The 17,570-nt window shown below is 45.6% G+C and overlaps 1 protein-coding gene across 1 annotated transcript in view; it reads left to right on the forward strand.

Annotated features, from left to right (window-relative positions):
- The window catches only part of LOC121556691 (protein Jade-1), an 87,198-nt gene that overhangs the window by 56,652 nt on the left and 12,976 nt on the right, over positions 1–17,570 (forward strand). The window contains exons 7-9 of the mRNA XM_045215004.1: positions 7,618–7,785; positions 8,884–9,000; positions 16,291–16,827. Coding sequence (XP_045070939.1) covers positions 7,618–7,785; positions 8,884–9,000; positions 16,291–16,827 — 822 coding nt within the window. The remainder of the gene's footprint in view (positions 1–7,617; positions 7,786–8,883; positions 9,001–16,290; positions 16,828–17,570) is intronic.

Raw genomic sequence — 17,570 nt, forward strand, 5'->3', positions numbered from 1 at the left:
CCTGGTTGTCTAGGTCTTAGTAAGGAACTCCCCTCATCTGGTTGTCTAGGTCACTAATTAGTAAGGAACTCCCCTCACCTGGTTGTCTAGGTCACTAATTAGTAAGGAACTCCCCTCACCTGGTTGTCTAGGTCACTAATTAGTAAGGAACTCCCCTCACCTGGTTGTCTAGGTCACTAATTAGTAAGGAACTCCCCTCACCTGGTTGTCTAGGTCACTAATTAGTAAGGAACTCCCCCTCACCTGGTTGTCTAGGTCACTAATTAGTAAGGAACTCCCCTCACCTGGTTGTCTAGGTCACTAATTAGTAAGGAACTCCCCCTCACCTGGTTGTCTAGGTCACTAACTAGTAAGGAACTCCCCTCACCTGGTTGTCTAGATCACTAATTAGTAAGGAACTCCCCTCACCTGGTTGTCTAGGTCACTAATTAGTAAGGAACTCCCCTCACCTGGTTGTCTAGGTCACTAATTAGTAAGGAACTCCCCTCACCTGGTTGTCTAGGTCACTAATTAGTAAGGAACTCCGCTCACCTGGTTGTCTAGGTCACTAATTAGTAAGGAACTCCCCTCACCTGGTTGTCTAGGTCACTAATTAGTAAGGAACTCCCCTCACCTGGTTGTCTAGGTCACTAATTAGTAAGGAACTCCCCTCACCTGGTTGTCTAGGTCACTAATTAGTAAGGAACTCCCCTCACCTGGTTGTCTAGGTCACTAATTAGTAAGGAACTCCCCTCACCTGGTTGTCTAGGTCACTAATTAGTAAGGAACTCCCCTCACCTGGTTGTCTAGGTCACTAATTAGTAAGGAACTCCCCTCACCTGGTTGTCTAGGTCACTAATTAGTAAGGAACTCCCCTCACCTGGTTGTCTAGGTCACTAAGTAGTGGGGAACTCCCCTCACCTGGTTGTCTAGGTCACTAAGTAGTGGGGAACTCCCCTCACCTGGTTGTCTAGGTCTTAATTGAAAGGAAAAACCGAAAACCAGCAGACACTAGGACCTCCATGGAAGGAGCAGATGAGATGAGTCTCCTCCCTAACAGTGGGATTTGTTGTCCACAGAGCAGAGCGGCGGGCTGTCATGCAGCTGTCAAGCTCCCGCCTATTCCGCTTTTTGGATTGGTGGATACATCTCGTTATTTGAATACTTTTAGTATGAGAGGTGTTGGTGTCAGCGTCTGTATTCAATGGAGACTGAGATGCTATGCTAGCATCATGAATAGACAGTCTTGTATTTCTACAGGGACAACTCTGATGTAAAGGGTTTCTTCTCAAGTGGATATCACGTGCATCACACTTCTATCAGTACAATCCTAACAACCTCAGCATTACCAAACTTCTATTTGATCAAATCTTTTGACCAATGGGTAAAATAATGTTAATTGTGTAGATATTGCCCTAAGAAAACCATTGGTCCATGCCTATCATAATCCGATGAAAAGTTATTTTAGTTTTTACCATTGTAAGATGACCAGAATTAAGGTGACTAAATCAATGGAAGCCAGAGAAAAAAAGTGGTCCAAAATCAGGAAAATGGCATCTCGTCAGTTAGGATTCTCTGCAAGAATGAAGGCTACTGGCCACCTGACAGGCTCACTTTCCCCTTGAACTCGTCATCTTTCTTCTCCAATCCGCAGGACATAAAACAATATAGAGGTAAGATATCGATTTTGAGATTTCTCACAAAAACAAGCGTATCTCTGTGAAATGGCAACGGAGCACTTAGCGCTGTGGTCGCCAACCTTTTCTGAGTCCAGATCACTTTCACAGTCAAAAAGCAAGCCGAGATCTACCACTCAGATGTTTGGTTTTAAACATGACTTTATAAATGTAACATTAACCTAATAAAACCAGTTTTGTAGGAATGGGGTTTGTGCAGTAGACCTAATACATTATCACAGCATATTGGCTATATGCCTGGCCTGTCAATACTGTTCTTCTCAGACCATATTATATTTCACAACTCCAGCTTTGATAACTAAATAGATCAGCATAAATTTAAATATGTGCAAATAAAATGCTTTTTTATTTTTACTTGACAGATCTCCAGTGTGCAGGGCTTCTGAATCAAGTGCACCTACCGCCAACAGCGCAACACAAATAAAAAAAGAAAAGGAACGCAAGTCTTTATCGTTGGCTTTTCTACAGAAATGTTTGGTGATCGACTTGTAATGCCTTAAAGATCGACCAGTCGATCGACCGGTTGGTGACCACTGACTGAGCGTATACCAAGCTTTTTATTTTCAAAGCCTTTTACATTTAATTCAGCACAGGTAATTTTGCTTTTTGAGACCCGCGGAAACAAATTTGAAGACGACGACCACAAATTGTAAAATCCTCAAAAGTTGTTACGAGAAACCTGCACCGCTATGTCAACTAAGCTCAGTGCTTATTATAGGATGTATTAGGTTATGAAATCCGACTTTTTAGATATAATGTTATGATATGTTAGAGAAAGACCCCACTGAACGATTCAGAACATGAATAATCATGTCTTGGTAAAATTTATTTTCTAACGTAAGGAAGTGAAGTTTCATCACCAAAGCGCGTTTTCACCAGTGGGTTGACACTCTAAAATAAGCCTTGCGTATCAAAATAGCAAATCATGTTTATCTTGACTAAATTCGACACTCTCATTCAATCAATCAATTTTATTTTATATAGCCCTTCTTACATCAGCTAATATCTCGAAGTGCTGTACAGAAACCCAGCCTAAAACCCCAAACAGCTAGTAATGCAGGTGTAGAAGCACGGTGGCTAGGAAAAACTCCCTAGAAAGGCAAAACCTAGGAAGAAACCTAGAGAGGAACCAGGCTATGAGGGGTGGCCAGTCCTCTTCTGGCTGTGCCGGGTGGAGATTATAACAGAACCATGCCAAGATGTTCAAAAATGTTCATAAGTGACAAGCATGGTCAAATAATAATCAGGAATAAATCTCAGTTGGCTTTTCATAGCCGATCATTAGAGTTTAAAACAGCAGGTCTGGGACAGGTAGGGGTTCCATAACCGCAGGCAGAACAGTTTAAACTGGAATAGCAGCAAGGCCAGGCGGACTGGGGACAGCAAGGAGTCACCACGGCCGGTAGTCCCGACGTATGGTCCTAGGGCTCAGGTCTCTCAGTTGGCTTTTCATAGCCGATCATTTAGAGTTGAAAACAGCAGGTCTGGGACAGGTAGGGGTTTCGTAGCCGCAGGCAGAACAGTTGAAACTGGAATAGCAGCAAGGCCAGGCGGACTGGGGACAGCAAGGTGTCATCATGCCCGGTAGTCCTGACGTATGGTCCTAGGGCTCAGGTTCTCAGAGAGAAAGAGAGAACGAGAGAATTAGAGAGAGCATACTTAAATTCACACAGGACACTGGATAAGACAGGAGAAGTACTCCAGGTATAACCAACTAACCCCAGCCCCCCGACACATAAACTACTGCAGCATAAATACTGGAGGCTGAGACAGGAGCGGTCCGGAGACACTGTGGCCCCATCCGAAGAAACCCCGGACAGGGCCAAACAGGAAGGATATAACCCCACCCACTCCGCCAAAGCACAGCCCCCGCACCACTAGAGGGATATCCCCAACCACCAACTTACAATCCTGAGACAAGGCCGAGTATAGCCCACAGAGGTCTCCACCACAGCACAAACCAAGGGGGGCGCCAACCCAGACAGGAAGATCACGTCAGTAACTCAACCCACTCAAGTGACGCACCCCTCCCAGGGGACGGCATGAAAGAGCACCAGCAAGCCAGTGACTCAGCCCCTGCAACAGGGTTAGAGGCAGAGAACCCCAGTGGAGAGGGGAACCGGCCCGGCAGAGACAGCAAGGGCTGTTCGTTGCTCCAGCCTTTCCGTTCACCTTCACACTCCTGGGCCAGACTACACTCAATCATATGACCTACTGAAGAGATAAGTCTTCAGTAAAGACTTAAAGGTTGAGACCGAGTCTGCGTCTCTCACATGGGTAGGCAGACTGTTCCATAAAAATGGAGATCTATAGGAGAAAGCCCTGCCTCCCGCTGTTTGCTTAGAAATTCTAGGGACAATTAGGAGGCCTGCGTCTTGTGACCGTAGCGTACGTATTGGTATGTACGGCAGGACCAACTCGGAAAGATAGGTAGGAGCAAGCCCATGTAACGCTTTATAGGTTAACAGTAAAACCTTGAAATCAGCCCTTGCCTTAACAGGAAGCCAGTGTAGGGAAGCTAGCACTGGAGTAATATGATCAAATTTCTTGGTTCTAGTCAGGATTCTAGCAGCCGTATTTAGCACTAACTGAAGTTTATTTAGTGCTTTATCCGGGTAGCCGGAAAATAGAGCATTGCAGTAGTCTAATCTAGAAGTAACAAATGCATGGATTAATTTTTCTGCATCATTTTTGGACAGAAAATTTCTGATTTTTGCAATGTTACGTAGATGGAAAAAAGCTGTCCTTGAAACAGTCTTGATATGTTCGTCAAAAGAGAGATCAGGGTCAAGAGTAACGCCTAGGTCCTTCACAGTTTTATTTGAGACGACTTTACAACCATCAAGATGAATTGTCAGATTTAACAGAAGATCTCTTTGCCCCCCTCACCTGCTTAATAATTAACGATCTGCTTAATGTGGACAGATTTTGGGTAGAGACGGGGCTCTCGCGTCGCCTCCCTCTCTCTGGTTTGAGACACCTGTCCTAGCACTACACAGCTGATAAATGATCAATTCATCAAGCTTTAATGATTTGAATCAGATGTGTAGTGCTAAGGAAAAAACAAACATGTGCACCGCTTTGGTTCCCCAGGACCAGGATTAAGATATTGTACAGTCTAACCCTATCACTGATGACACAGTTATGTTATACTATATGTTATACTAAAGCATTGTTGAATACTCATTTCTGAGTATTTCCCTCACAGCTCCGTAGGCAAGCACCATGGTCTTGTAGCAGATGCGAGCTTCAACTGGAAGCCAGTGGAGTGTGCGGAGGAGCGGGGTGACGTGAGAGAACTTGGGAAGGTTGAACACCAGACGGGCTGTGGCATTCTGGATGAGTTGTAGGGGTTTAATGGCACAGGCAGGGAGCCCAGCCAACAGCGAGTTGCAGTAATCCAGACGGGAGATGACAAGTGCCTGGATTAGTACCTGTGCCGCTTCCTGTGTAAGGCAGGGTCGTACTCTCCAAATGTTGTAGAGCATGAACCTACAGGATCGGGTCACCGCCTTGATGTTAGCGGAGAACGACAGGGTGTTGTCCAGGGTCACGCCAAGGCTCTTCGCACTCTGGGAGGAGGACACAACGGAGTTGTCAACCGTGATGGCAAGATCATGGAACGGGCAGTCCTTCCCCGGGAGGAAGAGCAGCTCCGTCTTGCCAAGGTTCAGCGTGGTGATCCGTCATCCACACTGATATGTCTGCCAGACATGCAGAGATGCGATTCGCCACCTGGTTATCAGAAGGGGGAAAGGAGAAGATTAGTTGTGTGTCGTCTGCGTAGCAATGATAGGAGAGGCCATGTGAGGATATGACAGAGCCAAGTGACTTGGTGTATAGCGAAAATAGGAGAGGGCCTAGAACTGAGCCTTGGGGGACACCAGTGGTGAGAGCACGTGGTGCGGAGACAGCTTCTCGCCACGCCACTTGGTAGGAGCGACCGGTCAGGTAGGACGCAATCCAAGAGTGAGCCGCGCCGGAGATGCCCAGCTCGGAGAGGGTGGAGAGGAGGATCTGATGGTTCACAGTATCAAAGGCAGCAGACAGGTCTAGAAGGACAAGAGCAGAGGAGAGAGCGTTAGCTTTAGCAGTGCGGAGAGCCTCTGTGACACAGAGAAGAGCAGTCTCAGTTGAATGACCAGTCTTGAAACCTGACTGGTTTGGATCAAGAAGGTCATTCTGAGAGAGATAGCAAGAGAGTTGACTAAAGACGGCACGCTCAATAGTTTTGGAGAGAAAAGAAAGAAGGGATACTGGTCTGTAGTTGTTGACATCAGAGGGATCGAGTGTTGGTTTTTTGAGAAGGGGTGCAACTCTCGCTCTCTTGAAGACGGAAGGGACATAGCCAGCGGTCAAGGATGAGTTGATCAACGAGGTGAGGTAAGGGAGAAGGTCACCGGAGATGGTCTGGAGAAGAGAGGAGGGGATAGGGTCAAGCGGGCAGGTTGTTGGGCGGCCGGCCGTCACATGTCGCAAGATTTTATCTGGAGAGAGAGGGGAGAAAGAAGTCAAAGCATAGGGTAGGGCAGTGTGAGCAGGACCAGCAGTGTCATTTAACTTAACAAACGAGGATCGGATGTCGTCAACCTAAGTCATCCACAGAGAGGGAGGAGGGGGGGGGGGGGGATTCAGCAGGGAGGAGAAGGTGGCAAAGAGCTTCCTAGGGTAAGAGGCAGATGCTTGGAATTTAGAGTGGTAGAAAGTGGCCTTAGTAGCAGAAACAGATGAAGAAAATGTAGAGAGGAGGGAGTGAAAAGATGCCAGGTCCGCAGGGAGTCTAGTTTTCCTCCATTTCCGCTCGGCTGCCCGGAGCCCTGTGTCCGTCGTCAACCACTGTGCATTACATAACTTGGTGTAGACCTCACAGTTCTTTGACAGGCTGGTGAAGAACAGTCAGGAACATTCAGCTAATTTACAGCAGATTGTTCAGCTTTGTTTTCCCTTGTCAAAAACAGCATTGTTTACTAACGTTGTCTAGAGATAGAACAATAATTAGCTAAACATTGCCAAAACAACAAACTTCAAACAGCACGTTGGCTAATTCTATCCTATTCTTTGAATAGAGTATAAATAAGAAAGATTATAGCTAGCTAACGTTAGCTAGCTAGCTTGCTCTGTTGTTGACAGTTAGCTTGCTGCTAGCTAATGTTAGCTAGCTAGATTTGCATGAGTTTTCATTTAGCTAAATGCTAACTATGTTCCAAACTGTCAATAAATATGAAGAAAAAAAACCTTGGCCTACCCGATTCCACGACATTTGACATGATCTCTGTCTGATTAAGCTTCACGTCTACATTCGGGCTTGTGTTGCGTTGGTGAAGTGTTATATCTGTATGTTCTGTGTTCCAGGCGTGTTATATCAGTATGTTCTGTGTTCCAGGCGTGTTATATCAGTATGTTCTGTGTTCCAGTCGTGTTATATCTGTATGTTCTGTGTTCCAGTCGTGTTATATCTGTATGTTCTGTGTTCCAGTCGTGTTATATCTGTATGTTCTGTGTTCCAGTCGTGTTATATCTGTATGTTCTGTGTTCCAGGCGTGTTATATCAGTATGTTCTGTGTTCCAGTCGTGTTATGTCTGTATGTTCTGTGTTCCAGTCGTGTTAAATCTGTATGTTCTGTATTCCAGGCGTGTTATATCAGTATGTTCTGTGTTCCAGTTGTGTTATCTCTGTATGTTCTGTGTTCCAGGTGTGTTATCTCTGTATGTTCTGTGTTCCAGGCGTGTTATATCTGTATGTTCTGTGTTCCAGGCGTGTTATATCTGTATGTTCTGTGTTCCAGGCGTGTTATATCTGTATGTTCTGTGTTCCAGGCGTGTTATATCTGTATGTTCTGTGTTCCAGGCGTGTTATCTCTGTATGTTCTGTGTTCCAGTCGTGTTATATCTGTATGTTCTGTGTTCCAGTCGTGTTATATCTGTATGTTCTGTGTTCCAGGCGTGTTATGGTATTCTGAAGGTGCCAAAGGGAAGCTGGCTGTGTCGGACCTGTGCCCTCGGCATCTTGCCAAAATGCCAACTCTGCCCCAAGAAGGGTGGGGCCATGAAGCCCACCCGCAGCGGAACCAAGTGGGTCCACGTCAGCTGTGCCCTGTGGATCCCAGAGGTGATGAACTCTAACCTCTGACCCCCAAGTCTATATGGTCTGTCCAATCATATGTCTTTGTCCAGGCCCATCCTGGTATGCAGTCTCATCAAGGAGGCTAGAAGTTATCAAGTGATACCATCCTAGTGTTTCAATGATACTATCCTAGTGTTTCAATGATACTATCCTAGTGTTTCAATGATACTATCCTAGTGTTTCAATGATACTATCCTAGTGTTTCAATGATACTATCCTAGTGTTTCAATGATACTATCCTAATGTTTCAATGATACTATCCTAGTGTTTCAATGATACTATCCTAGTGTTTCAATGATACTATCCTAGTGTTTCAATGATACTATCCTAGTGTTTCAATGATACTATCCTAGTGTTTCAATGATACTATCCTAGTGTTTCAATGATACTATCCTAATGTTTCAATGATACCATCCTAGTGTTTCAATGATACCATCCTAGTGTTTCAATGATACTATCCTAGTGTTTCAATGATACTATCCTAGTGTTTCAATGATACTATCCTAGTGTTTCAATGATACTATCCTAGTGTTTCAATGATACTATCCTAATGTTTCAATGATACTATCCTAGTGTTTCAATGATACTATCCTAGTGTTTCAATGATACCATCCTAGTGTTTCAATGATACAATCCTAGTGTTTCAATGATACTATCCTAGTGTTTCAATGATACTATCCTAGTGTTTCAATGATACGATCCTAGTGTTTCAATTATACCATCCTAGTGTTTCAATGATACTATCCTAGTGTTTCAATGATGGTTGCAGTAGTTATCAAGTGATACTATCCTAGTGTTTCGATGATGGTTGCAGTAGTTATCAAGTGATACTATCCTAGTGTTTCAATGATGGTTGCAGTAGTTATCAAGTGATACTATCCTAGTGTTTCAATGATGGTTGCAGTAGTTATCAAGTGATACTATCCTAGTGTTTCAATGATGGTTGCAGTAGTTATCAAGTGATACTATGCTAGTGTTTCAATGATGGTTGCAGTAGTTATCAAGTGATACTATCCTAGTGTTTCAATGATGGTTGCATAAAGGAGTGTATTGTCTAATGATTGTGTGTCTGTGTGTGTGTAGGTGAGCATTGGGAACCCAGAGAAGATGGAGCCGATCACCAACATGTCCCACATCCCCAGTAACAGATGGGCTCTGACCTGCTGTCTCTGTAAAGACCCAACTGGAGCCTGTATACAGGTACAGACCCTAACCCTAACCCTAACCCGACCGGAGCCTGTATACAGGTACAGACCCTAACCCTAACCCTAACCCTACTGGAGCCTGTATACAGGTACAGACCCTAACCCTAACCCTAACCCTAACCCTAACCAGACTGGAGCCTGTATACAGGTACAGACCCTAACCCTAACCCTAACCCTAACCCAACTGGAGCCTGTATACAGGTACAGACCCTAACCCTAACCCTACTGGAGCCTGTATACAGGTACAGACCCTAACCCTAACCCTAACCCTAACCCTAACCCTAACCAGACTGGAGCCTGTATACAGGTACAGACCCTAACCCTAACCCTAACCCGACTGGAGCCTGTATACAGGTACAGACCCTAACCCTAACCCTAACCCAACTGGAGCCTGTATACAGGTACAGACCCTAACCCTAACCCTAACCCTAACCCTAACCAGACTGGAGCCTGTATACAGGTACAGACCCTAACCCTAACCCTAACCCTAACCCAACTGGAGCCTGTATACAGGTACAGACCCTAACCCTAACCCTAACCCTAACCCTAACCAGACTGGAGCCTGTATACAGGTACAGACACACACTGGACCTATGGAGCTACTGAACTGTAACTCTCTCTCTGTATTCCCTCAGTGTTCAGCTAAGAGCTGTAACTCTCTGTATTCCCTCAGTGTTCAGCTAAGAGCTGTAACTCTCTGTATTCCCTCAGTGTTACGCTAAGAACTGTCTGTAACTCTCTGTATTCCCTCAGTGTTCTGCTAAGAGCTGTAACTCTCTGTATTCCCTCAGTGTTCAGCTAAGAGCTGTAACTCTCTCTCTCTCTCTGTATTCCCTCAGTGTTCAGCTAAGAGCTGTAACTCTCTCTCTCTCTGTATTCCCTCAGTGTTCTGCTAAGAGCTGTTACTCTCTCTCTCTGTATTCCCTCAGTGTTCAGCTAAGAGCTGTAACTCTCTCTCTCTCTCTGTATTCCCTCAGTGTTCTGCTAAGAGCTGTAACTCTCTCTCTCTCTCTGTATTCCCTCAGTGTTCTGCTAAGAGCTGTAGCTGTCTGTATTCCCTCAGTGTTCTGCTAAGAGCTGTAACTCTCTCTCTCTGTATTCCCTCAGTGTTCTGCTAAGAGCTGTAGCTCTCTCTCTCTGTATTCCCTCAGTGTTCTGCTAAGAGCTGTAACTCTCTCTCTCTCTGTATTCCCTCAGTGTTCTGCTAAGAGCTGTAACTCTCTCTCTCTCTGTATTCCCTCAGTGTTCTGCTAAGAGCTGTAACTCTCTCTCTCTCTGTATTCCCTCAGTGTTCTGCTAAGAGCTGTAACTCTCTCTCTCTCTGTATTCCCCCAGTGTTCTGCTAAGAGCTGTAACTCTCTCTCTCTCTGTATTCCCTCAGTGTTCTGCTAAGAGCTGTAGCTGTCTGTATTCCCTCAGTGTTCTGCTAAGAGCTGTAGCTCTCTCTCTCTGTATTCCCTCAGTGTTCTGCTAAGAGCTGTAGCTGTCTGTATTCCCTCAGTGTTCTGCTAAGAGCTGTAACTCTCTCTCTCTCTGTATTCCCTCAGTGTTCTGCTAAGAGCTGTAGCTGTCTGTATTCCCTCAGTGTTCTGCTAAGAGCTGTAACTCTCTCTCTCTCTGTATTCCCTCAGTGTTCAGCTAGGAGCTGTAACTCTCTCTCTGTATTCCCTCAGTGTTCAGCTAAGAGCTGTAACTCTCTGTATTCCCTCAGTGTTCAGCTAAGAGCTGTAACTCTCTGTATTCCCTCAGTGTTACGCTAAGAACTGTCTGTAACTCTCTGTATTCCCTCAGTGTTCTGCTAAGAGCTGTAACTCTCTGTATTCCCTCAGTGTTCAGCTAAGAGCTGTAACTCTCTCTCTCTCTCTGTATTCCCTCAGTGTTCAGCTAAGAGCTGTAACTCTCTCTCTCTCTGTATTCCCTCAGTGTTCTGCTAAGAGCTGTTACTCTCTCTCTCTGTATTCCCTCAGTGTTCAGCTAAGAGCTGTAACTCTCTCTCTCTCTCTGTATTCCCTCAGTGTTCTGCTAAGAGCTGTAACTCTCTCTCTCTCTCTGTATTCCCTCAGTGTTCTGCTAAGAGCTGTAGCTGTCTGTATTCCCTCAGTGTTCTGCTAAGAGCTGTAACTCTCTCTCTCTGTATTCCCTCAGTGTTCTGCTAAGAGCTGTAGCTCTCTCTCTCTGTATTCCCTCAGTGTTCTGCTAAGAGCTGTAACTCTCTCTCTCTCTGTATTCCCTCAGTGTTCTGCTAAGAGCTGTAACTCTCTCTCTCTCTGTATTCCCTCAGTGTTCTGCTAAGAGCTGTAACTCTCTCTCTCTCTGTATTCCCTCAGTGTTCTGCTAAGAGCTGTAACTCTTCTCTCTCTGTATTCCCCCAGTGTTCTGCTAAGAGCTGTAACTCTCTCTCTCTCTGTATTCCCTCAGTGTTCTGCTAAGAGCTGTAGCTGTCTGTATTCCCTCAGTGTTCTGCTAAGAGCTGTAACTCTCTCTCTCTCTGTATTCCCTCAGTGTTCAGCTAGGAGCTGTAACTCTCTCTCTGTATTCCCTCAGTGTTCTGCTAAGAGCTGTAACTCTCTCTCTCTCTCTGTATTCCCTCAGTGTTCTGCTAAGAGCTGTAACTCTCTCTCTCTCTGTATTCCCTCAGTGTTCTGCTAAGAGCTGTAACTCTCTCTCTCTCTGTATTCCCTCAGTGTTCTGCTAAGAGCTGTAACTCTCTCTCTCTCTGTATTCCCTCAGTGTTCTGCTAAGAGCTGTAACTCTCTCTCTGTATTCCCTCAGTGTTCTGCTAAGAGCTGTAACTCTCTCTCTCTGTATTCCCTCAGTGTTCTGCTAAGAGCTGTAACTCTCTCTCTCTGTATTCCCTCAGTGTTCTGCTAAGAGCTGTAACTCTCTCTCTCTCTGTATTCCCTCAGTGTTCAGCTAAGAGCTGTAACTCTCTCTCTCTCTGTATTCCCTCAGTGTTCAGCTAGGAGCTGTAACTCTCTCTCTGTATTCCCTCAGTGTTCAGCTAGGAGCTGTAACTCTCTCTCTGTATTCCCTCAGGGTTCAGCTAGGAGCTGTAACTCTCTCTCTCTCTGTATTCCCTCAGTGTTCAGCTAGGAGCTGTAACTCTCTCTCTGTATTCCCTCAGTGTTCAGCTAGGAGCTGTAACTCTCTCTCTCTCTGTATTCCCTCAGTGTTCTGCTAAGAGCTGTAACTCTCTCTCTCTGTATTCCCTCAGTGTTCAGCTAAGAGCTGTAACTCTCTCTCTGTATTCCCTCAGTGTTCAGCTAAGAGCTGTAACTCTCTCTCTCTCTGTATTCCCTCAGTGTTCTGCTAAGAGCTGTTACTCTCTCTCTCTCTCTCTCTGTGTTCCCTCAGTGTTCAGCTAAGAGCTGTAACTCTCTCTCTCTCTGTATTCCCTCAGTGTTCTGCTAAGAGCTGTAACTCTCTCTCTCTCTGTATTCCCTCAGTGTTCTGCTAAGAGCTGTAACTCTGTATTCCCTCAGTGTTCTGCTAAGAGCTGTAACTCTCTGTATTCCCTCAGTGTTCTGCTAAGAGCTGTAACTCTCTCTCTCTGTATTCCCTCAGTGTTCAGCTAAGAGCTGTAACTCTCTCTCTCTGTATTCCCTCAGTGTTCAGCTAAGAGCTGTAACTCTCTCTCTCTCTGTATTCCCCCAGTGTTCAGCTAAGAGCTGTAACTCTCTCTGTATTCCCTCAGTGTTCTGATAAGAGCTGTAACTCTCTCTCTCTGTATTCCCTCAGTGTTCTGATAAGAGCTGTAACTCTCTCTCTCTCTGTATTCCCTCAGTGTTCTGATAAGAGCTGTAACTCTCTCTCTCTCTGTATTCCCTCAGTGTTCTGCTAAGAGCTGTAACTCTCTCTCTCTCTGTATTCCCTCAGTGTTCTGATAAGAGCTGTAACTCTCTCTCTCTCTGTATTCCCTCAGTGTTCAGCTAAGAGCTGTAACTCTCTCTCTGTATTCCCTCAGTGTTCTGATAAGAGCTGTAACTCTCTCTCTCTGTATTCCCTCAGTGTTCAGCTAAGAGCTGTAACTCTCTCTCTCTCTGTATTCCCTCAGTGTTCAGCTAAGAGCTGTAACTCTCTCTCTCTCTGTATTCCCTCAGTGTTCAGCTAAGAACTGTAACTCTCTCTCTCTCTGTATTCCCTCAGTGTTCTGCTAAGAGCTGTAACTCTCTCTCTCTGTATTCCCTCAGTGTTCTGCTAAGAGCTGTAACTCTCTCTCTCTCTGTATTCCCTCAGTGTTCTGCTAAGAGCTGTAGCTGTCTGTATTCCCTCAGTGTTCTGCTAAGAGCTGTAACTCTCTCTCTCTCTCTGTATTCCCTCAGTGTTCTGCTAAGAGCTGTAACTCTCTCTCTGTATTCCCTCAGTGTTCAGCTAAGAGCTGTAACTCTCTCTCTCTCTGTATTCCCTCAGTGTTCTGCTAGGAGCTGTAACTCTCTCTCTCTCTGTATTCCCCCAGTGTTCTGCTAAGAGCTGTAACTCTCTCTCTCTCTGTGTATTCCCTCAGTGTTCTGATAAGAGCTGTAACTCTCTCTCTCTGTATTCCCTCAGTGTTCTGCTAAGAGCTGTAACTCTCTCTCTCTCTGTATTCCCTCAGTGTTCTGCTAAGAGCTGTAACTCTCTCTCTCTGTATTCCCTCAGTGTTCTGCTAAGAGCTGTAACTCTCTCTCTGTATTCCCTCAGTGTTCAGCTAAGAGCTGTAACTCTCTCTCTCTCTCTGTATTCCCTCAGTGTTCTGCTAAGAGCTGTAACTCTCTCTCTCTCTGTATTCCCTCAGTGTTCTGCTAAGAGCTGTAACTCTCTCTCTCTCTGTATTGCCTCAGTGTTCAGCTAAGAGCTGTAACTCTCTATTTCTCTCTGTATTCCCTCAGTGTTCTGCTAAGAGCTGTAACTCTCTGTATTCCCCCAGTGTTCAGCTAAGAGCTGTAACTCTCTCTCTGTATTCCCTCAGTGTTCAGCTAAGAACTGTAACTCTCTCTCTCTCTGTATTCCCTCAGTGTTCTGCTAAGAGCTGTAACTCTCTCTCTCTGTATTCCCTCAGTGTTCTGATAAGAGCTGTAACTCTCTCTCTCTCTGTATTCCCTCAGTGTTCTGCTAAGAGCTGTAACTCTCGCTCTCTCTGTATTCCCTCAGTGTTCAGCTAAGAGCTGTAACTCTCTCTCTCTCTGTATTCCCTCAGTGTTCAGCTAGGAGCTGTAACTCTCTCTCTCTCTGTATTGCCTCAGTGTTCAGCTAAGAGCTGTAACTCTCTATTTCTCTCTGTATTCCCTCAGTGTTCTGCTAAGAGCTGTAACTCTCTGTATTCCCCCAGTGTTCAGCTAAGAGCTGTAACTCTCTCTCTGTATTCCCTCAGTGTTCAGCTAACAGCTGTAATGCACTCTCTCTCTCTGTATTCCCTCAGTGTTCAGCTAAGAGCTGTAGCTCTCTCTCTGTGTATTCCCTCAGTGTTCAGCTAAGAGCTGTAACTCTCTGTATTCCCTCAGTGTTCAGCTAAGAGCTGTAACTCTCTGTATTCCCTCAGTGTTCAGCTGAGAGGTAACCCTGTATTCCCTCAGTGTTCAGCTAAGAGCTGTAACTCTCTCTCTCTGTTTTCCCTCAGTGTTCAGCTAAGAGCTGTAACTCTCTCTCTGTATTCCCTCAGTGTTCAGCTAAGAGCTGTAACTCTCTCTCTGTATTCCCTCAGTGTTCAGCTAAGAGCTGTAACTCTCTCTCTCTGTTTTCCCTCAGTGTTCAGCTAAGAGCTGTAACTCTCTCTCTGTATTCCCTCAGTGTTCAGCTAAGAGCTGTAACTCTCTGTTTTCCCTCAGTGTTCAGCTAAGAACTGTAACTCTCTGTTTTCCCTCAGTGTTCAGCTAAGAACTGTAACTCTCTCTCTCTCTCTCTCTCTCTGTATTCCCTCAGTGTTCAGCTAAGAGCTGTAACTCTCTGTATTCCCTCAGTGTTCAGCTATGAGCTGTAATGTTCTCTGTATTCCCTCAGTCTTCAGCTAAGATATTTAGTTCTCTGTGTTCCCTCAGTGTTAAGCTAAGATCTCTAAATCATTCTTCATTTATGAGCTGTAACTCGCTCTCTAAATTCCCTCAGTGTTCTGCTAAGAGCTGTAACTCTCTCTCGCGCTCTTAATTCCTTCAGTGTTAATTTAAGAGCTGTAACTCTCTGTATTCCTTCAGTGTTCAGCTAAGAGCGGTAACTCTCTCTCGCGCTCTTAATTCCTTCAGTGTTAATTTAAGAGCTGTAACTCTCTGTATTCCTTCAGTGTTCAGCTAAGAGCGGTAACTCTCTCTCGCGCTCTTAATTCCTTCAGTGTTAATTTAAGAGCTGTAACTCTCTGTATTCCTTCAGTGTTCAGCTAAGAGCGGTAACTCTCTCTCACGCTCTTAATACCTTCAGTGTTAATTTAAGAGCTGTAACTCTCTGTATTCCCTCAGTGTTCAGCTAAGAGCGGTAACTCTCTCTCACGCTCTTAATACCTTCAGTGTTAATTTAAGAGCTGTAACTCTCTGTATTCCCTCAGTGTTCAGCTAAGAGCTGTAACTCTCTGCATTCCCTCAGTGTTCAGCTAAGAGATTTAGCTCTCTGTATTCCCTCAGTGTTCAGCTAAGAGCTGTAATGCGCTCTGTTTTTCCTCAGTGTTCAGCTAAGAGCTGTAACTCTCTGCATTCCCTCAGTGTTCAGCTAAGAGATTTAGCTCTCTGTGTTCCCTCAGTCTTCAGCTAAGATCTCTAAATCAGTGTTCATTTAAGAGCTGTAACTGCTCTCTGTATTCCCTCAGTGTTCAGCTAAGAGCTGTAATGCTCTCTGTATTCCCTCAGTGTTCAGCTAAGAGCTGTCTCTCTCTCTCTCTCTCTCTCTGTATTCCCTCAGTGTTCAGCTAAGAGCTGTAATGCTCTCTGTATTCCCTCAGTGTTCAGCTAAGAGCTGTCTCTCTCTCTCTCTCTCTCTCTCTCTGTATTCCCTCAGTGTTCAGCTAAGAGCTGTAATGCTCTCTGTATTCCCTCAGTGTTCAGCTAAGAGCTGTCTCTCTCTCTCTCTCTGTATTCCCTCAGTGTTCAGCTAAGAGCTGTAACTCTCTCTCTGTATTCCCTCAGTGTTCAGCTAAGAGCTGTAACTCTCTCTGTATTCCCTCAGTGTTCTCTGTATTTCCTCAGTGTTCAGCTAAGAGCCATAACTCTCCCTCTCTGTGTATTCAGCTAAGAACTGTAACTCAGTGTTCAGCTAGGAGCTGTAACTCTCTGTATTTCCTCAGTGTTCAGCTAAGAGCTGTAACTCTCTCTCTGTATTCCCTCAGTGTTCAGCAAAGAGCTGTCGGACAGCGTTCCATGTGAGCTGTGCCTTACAGAGCAGCCTGGAGATGAACACCATCCTGACGGAGCAGGACGAGGTCAAGTTCAAAGCCTTCTGCCCCAAACACTCCGGTCTGGAGGGAGAACAGGACGGAGAGGGGGAGGAGGGAAAGGAGGGGGCCAGAGACAAGAAGTGGAGGAAGAGTGACAGAGTTAGAGGTGATGAAGTTCCGCCCCTCCCGACCCCAGCGCCCGTCCCGACCCCCCAGGAGGAGGTGAACCTCCGTCAGATCAAACTCCAGCAGCTGGAGGAAGAGTTCTACCAGTTAGTTGACTTTAAGGAGGTAGCCAATCACCTGCAGTTGCCCCCGGAAACAGTAGACTTCCTGTATCAGTACTGGAAGCTGAAGCGCCGAGCCAATCACAGCCAGCCGCTACTGACCCCCCAGAAGGAGGAGGAGGAGAGTCTGGCGAGGAGAGAGCATGATGTCCTCCTCCGCCGCCTACAGCTGTTCACTCATCTCCGCCAGGATCTGGAGAGGGTAGGTTCTACTTCCTCTTCCTGTTTCCCTGGGGAAGGGGTCAGGCCACGCCACCCAGGCCAGCCACGCTCAGGCAGCCGGCACTGGCTACTCAACTGGACAGACAGAGGGACAGACCTACTCTACTAGACAGACAGACAGACAGAACTACTCTACTAGACAGACAGACAGAACTACTCTACTAGACAGACAGACAGACAGAACTACTCTACTAGACAGACAGACAGACAGACAGACAGACAGACAGAACTACTCTACTAGATAGACAGACAGACAGACAGACAGACAGACAGAACTACTCTACTAGACAGACAGAACTACTCTACTAGACAGACAGACAGACAGAACTACTCTACTAGACAGACAGACAGAACTACTCTACTAGACAGACAGACAGACAGAACTACTCTACTAGACAGACAGACAGAACTACTCTACTAGACAGACAGACAGAACTACTCTACTAGACAGACAGACAGACAGAACTACTCTACTAGACAGACAGACAGACAGAACTACTCTACTAGACAGACAGACAGAACTACTCTACTAGACAGACAGACAGACAGAACTACTCTACTAGACAGACAGAACTACTCTACTAGACAGACAGAACTACTCTACTAGACAGACAGACAGAACTACTCTACTAGACAGACAGACAGAACTACTCTACTAGACAGACAGACAGACAGACCTACTCTACTAGACAGACAGACAGACAGACAGACAGACAGACAGAC

Source organism: Coregonus clupeaformis, unplaced genomic scaffold (assembly GCF_020615455.1).
Source record: "Coregonus clupeaformis isolate EN_2021a unplaced genomic scaffold, ASM2061545v1 scaf0350, whole genome shotgun sequence".
Classification (NCBI taxonomy): Eukaryota; Metazoa; Chordata; class Actinopteri; order Salmoniformes; family Salmonidae; genus Coregonus; species Coregonus clupeaformis.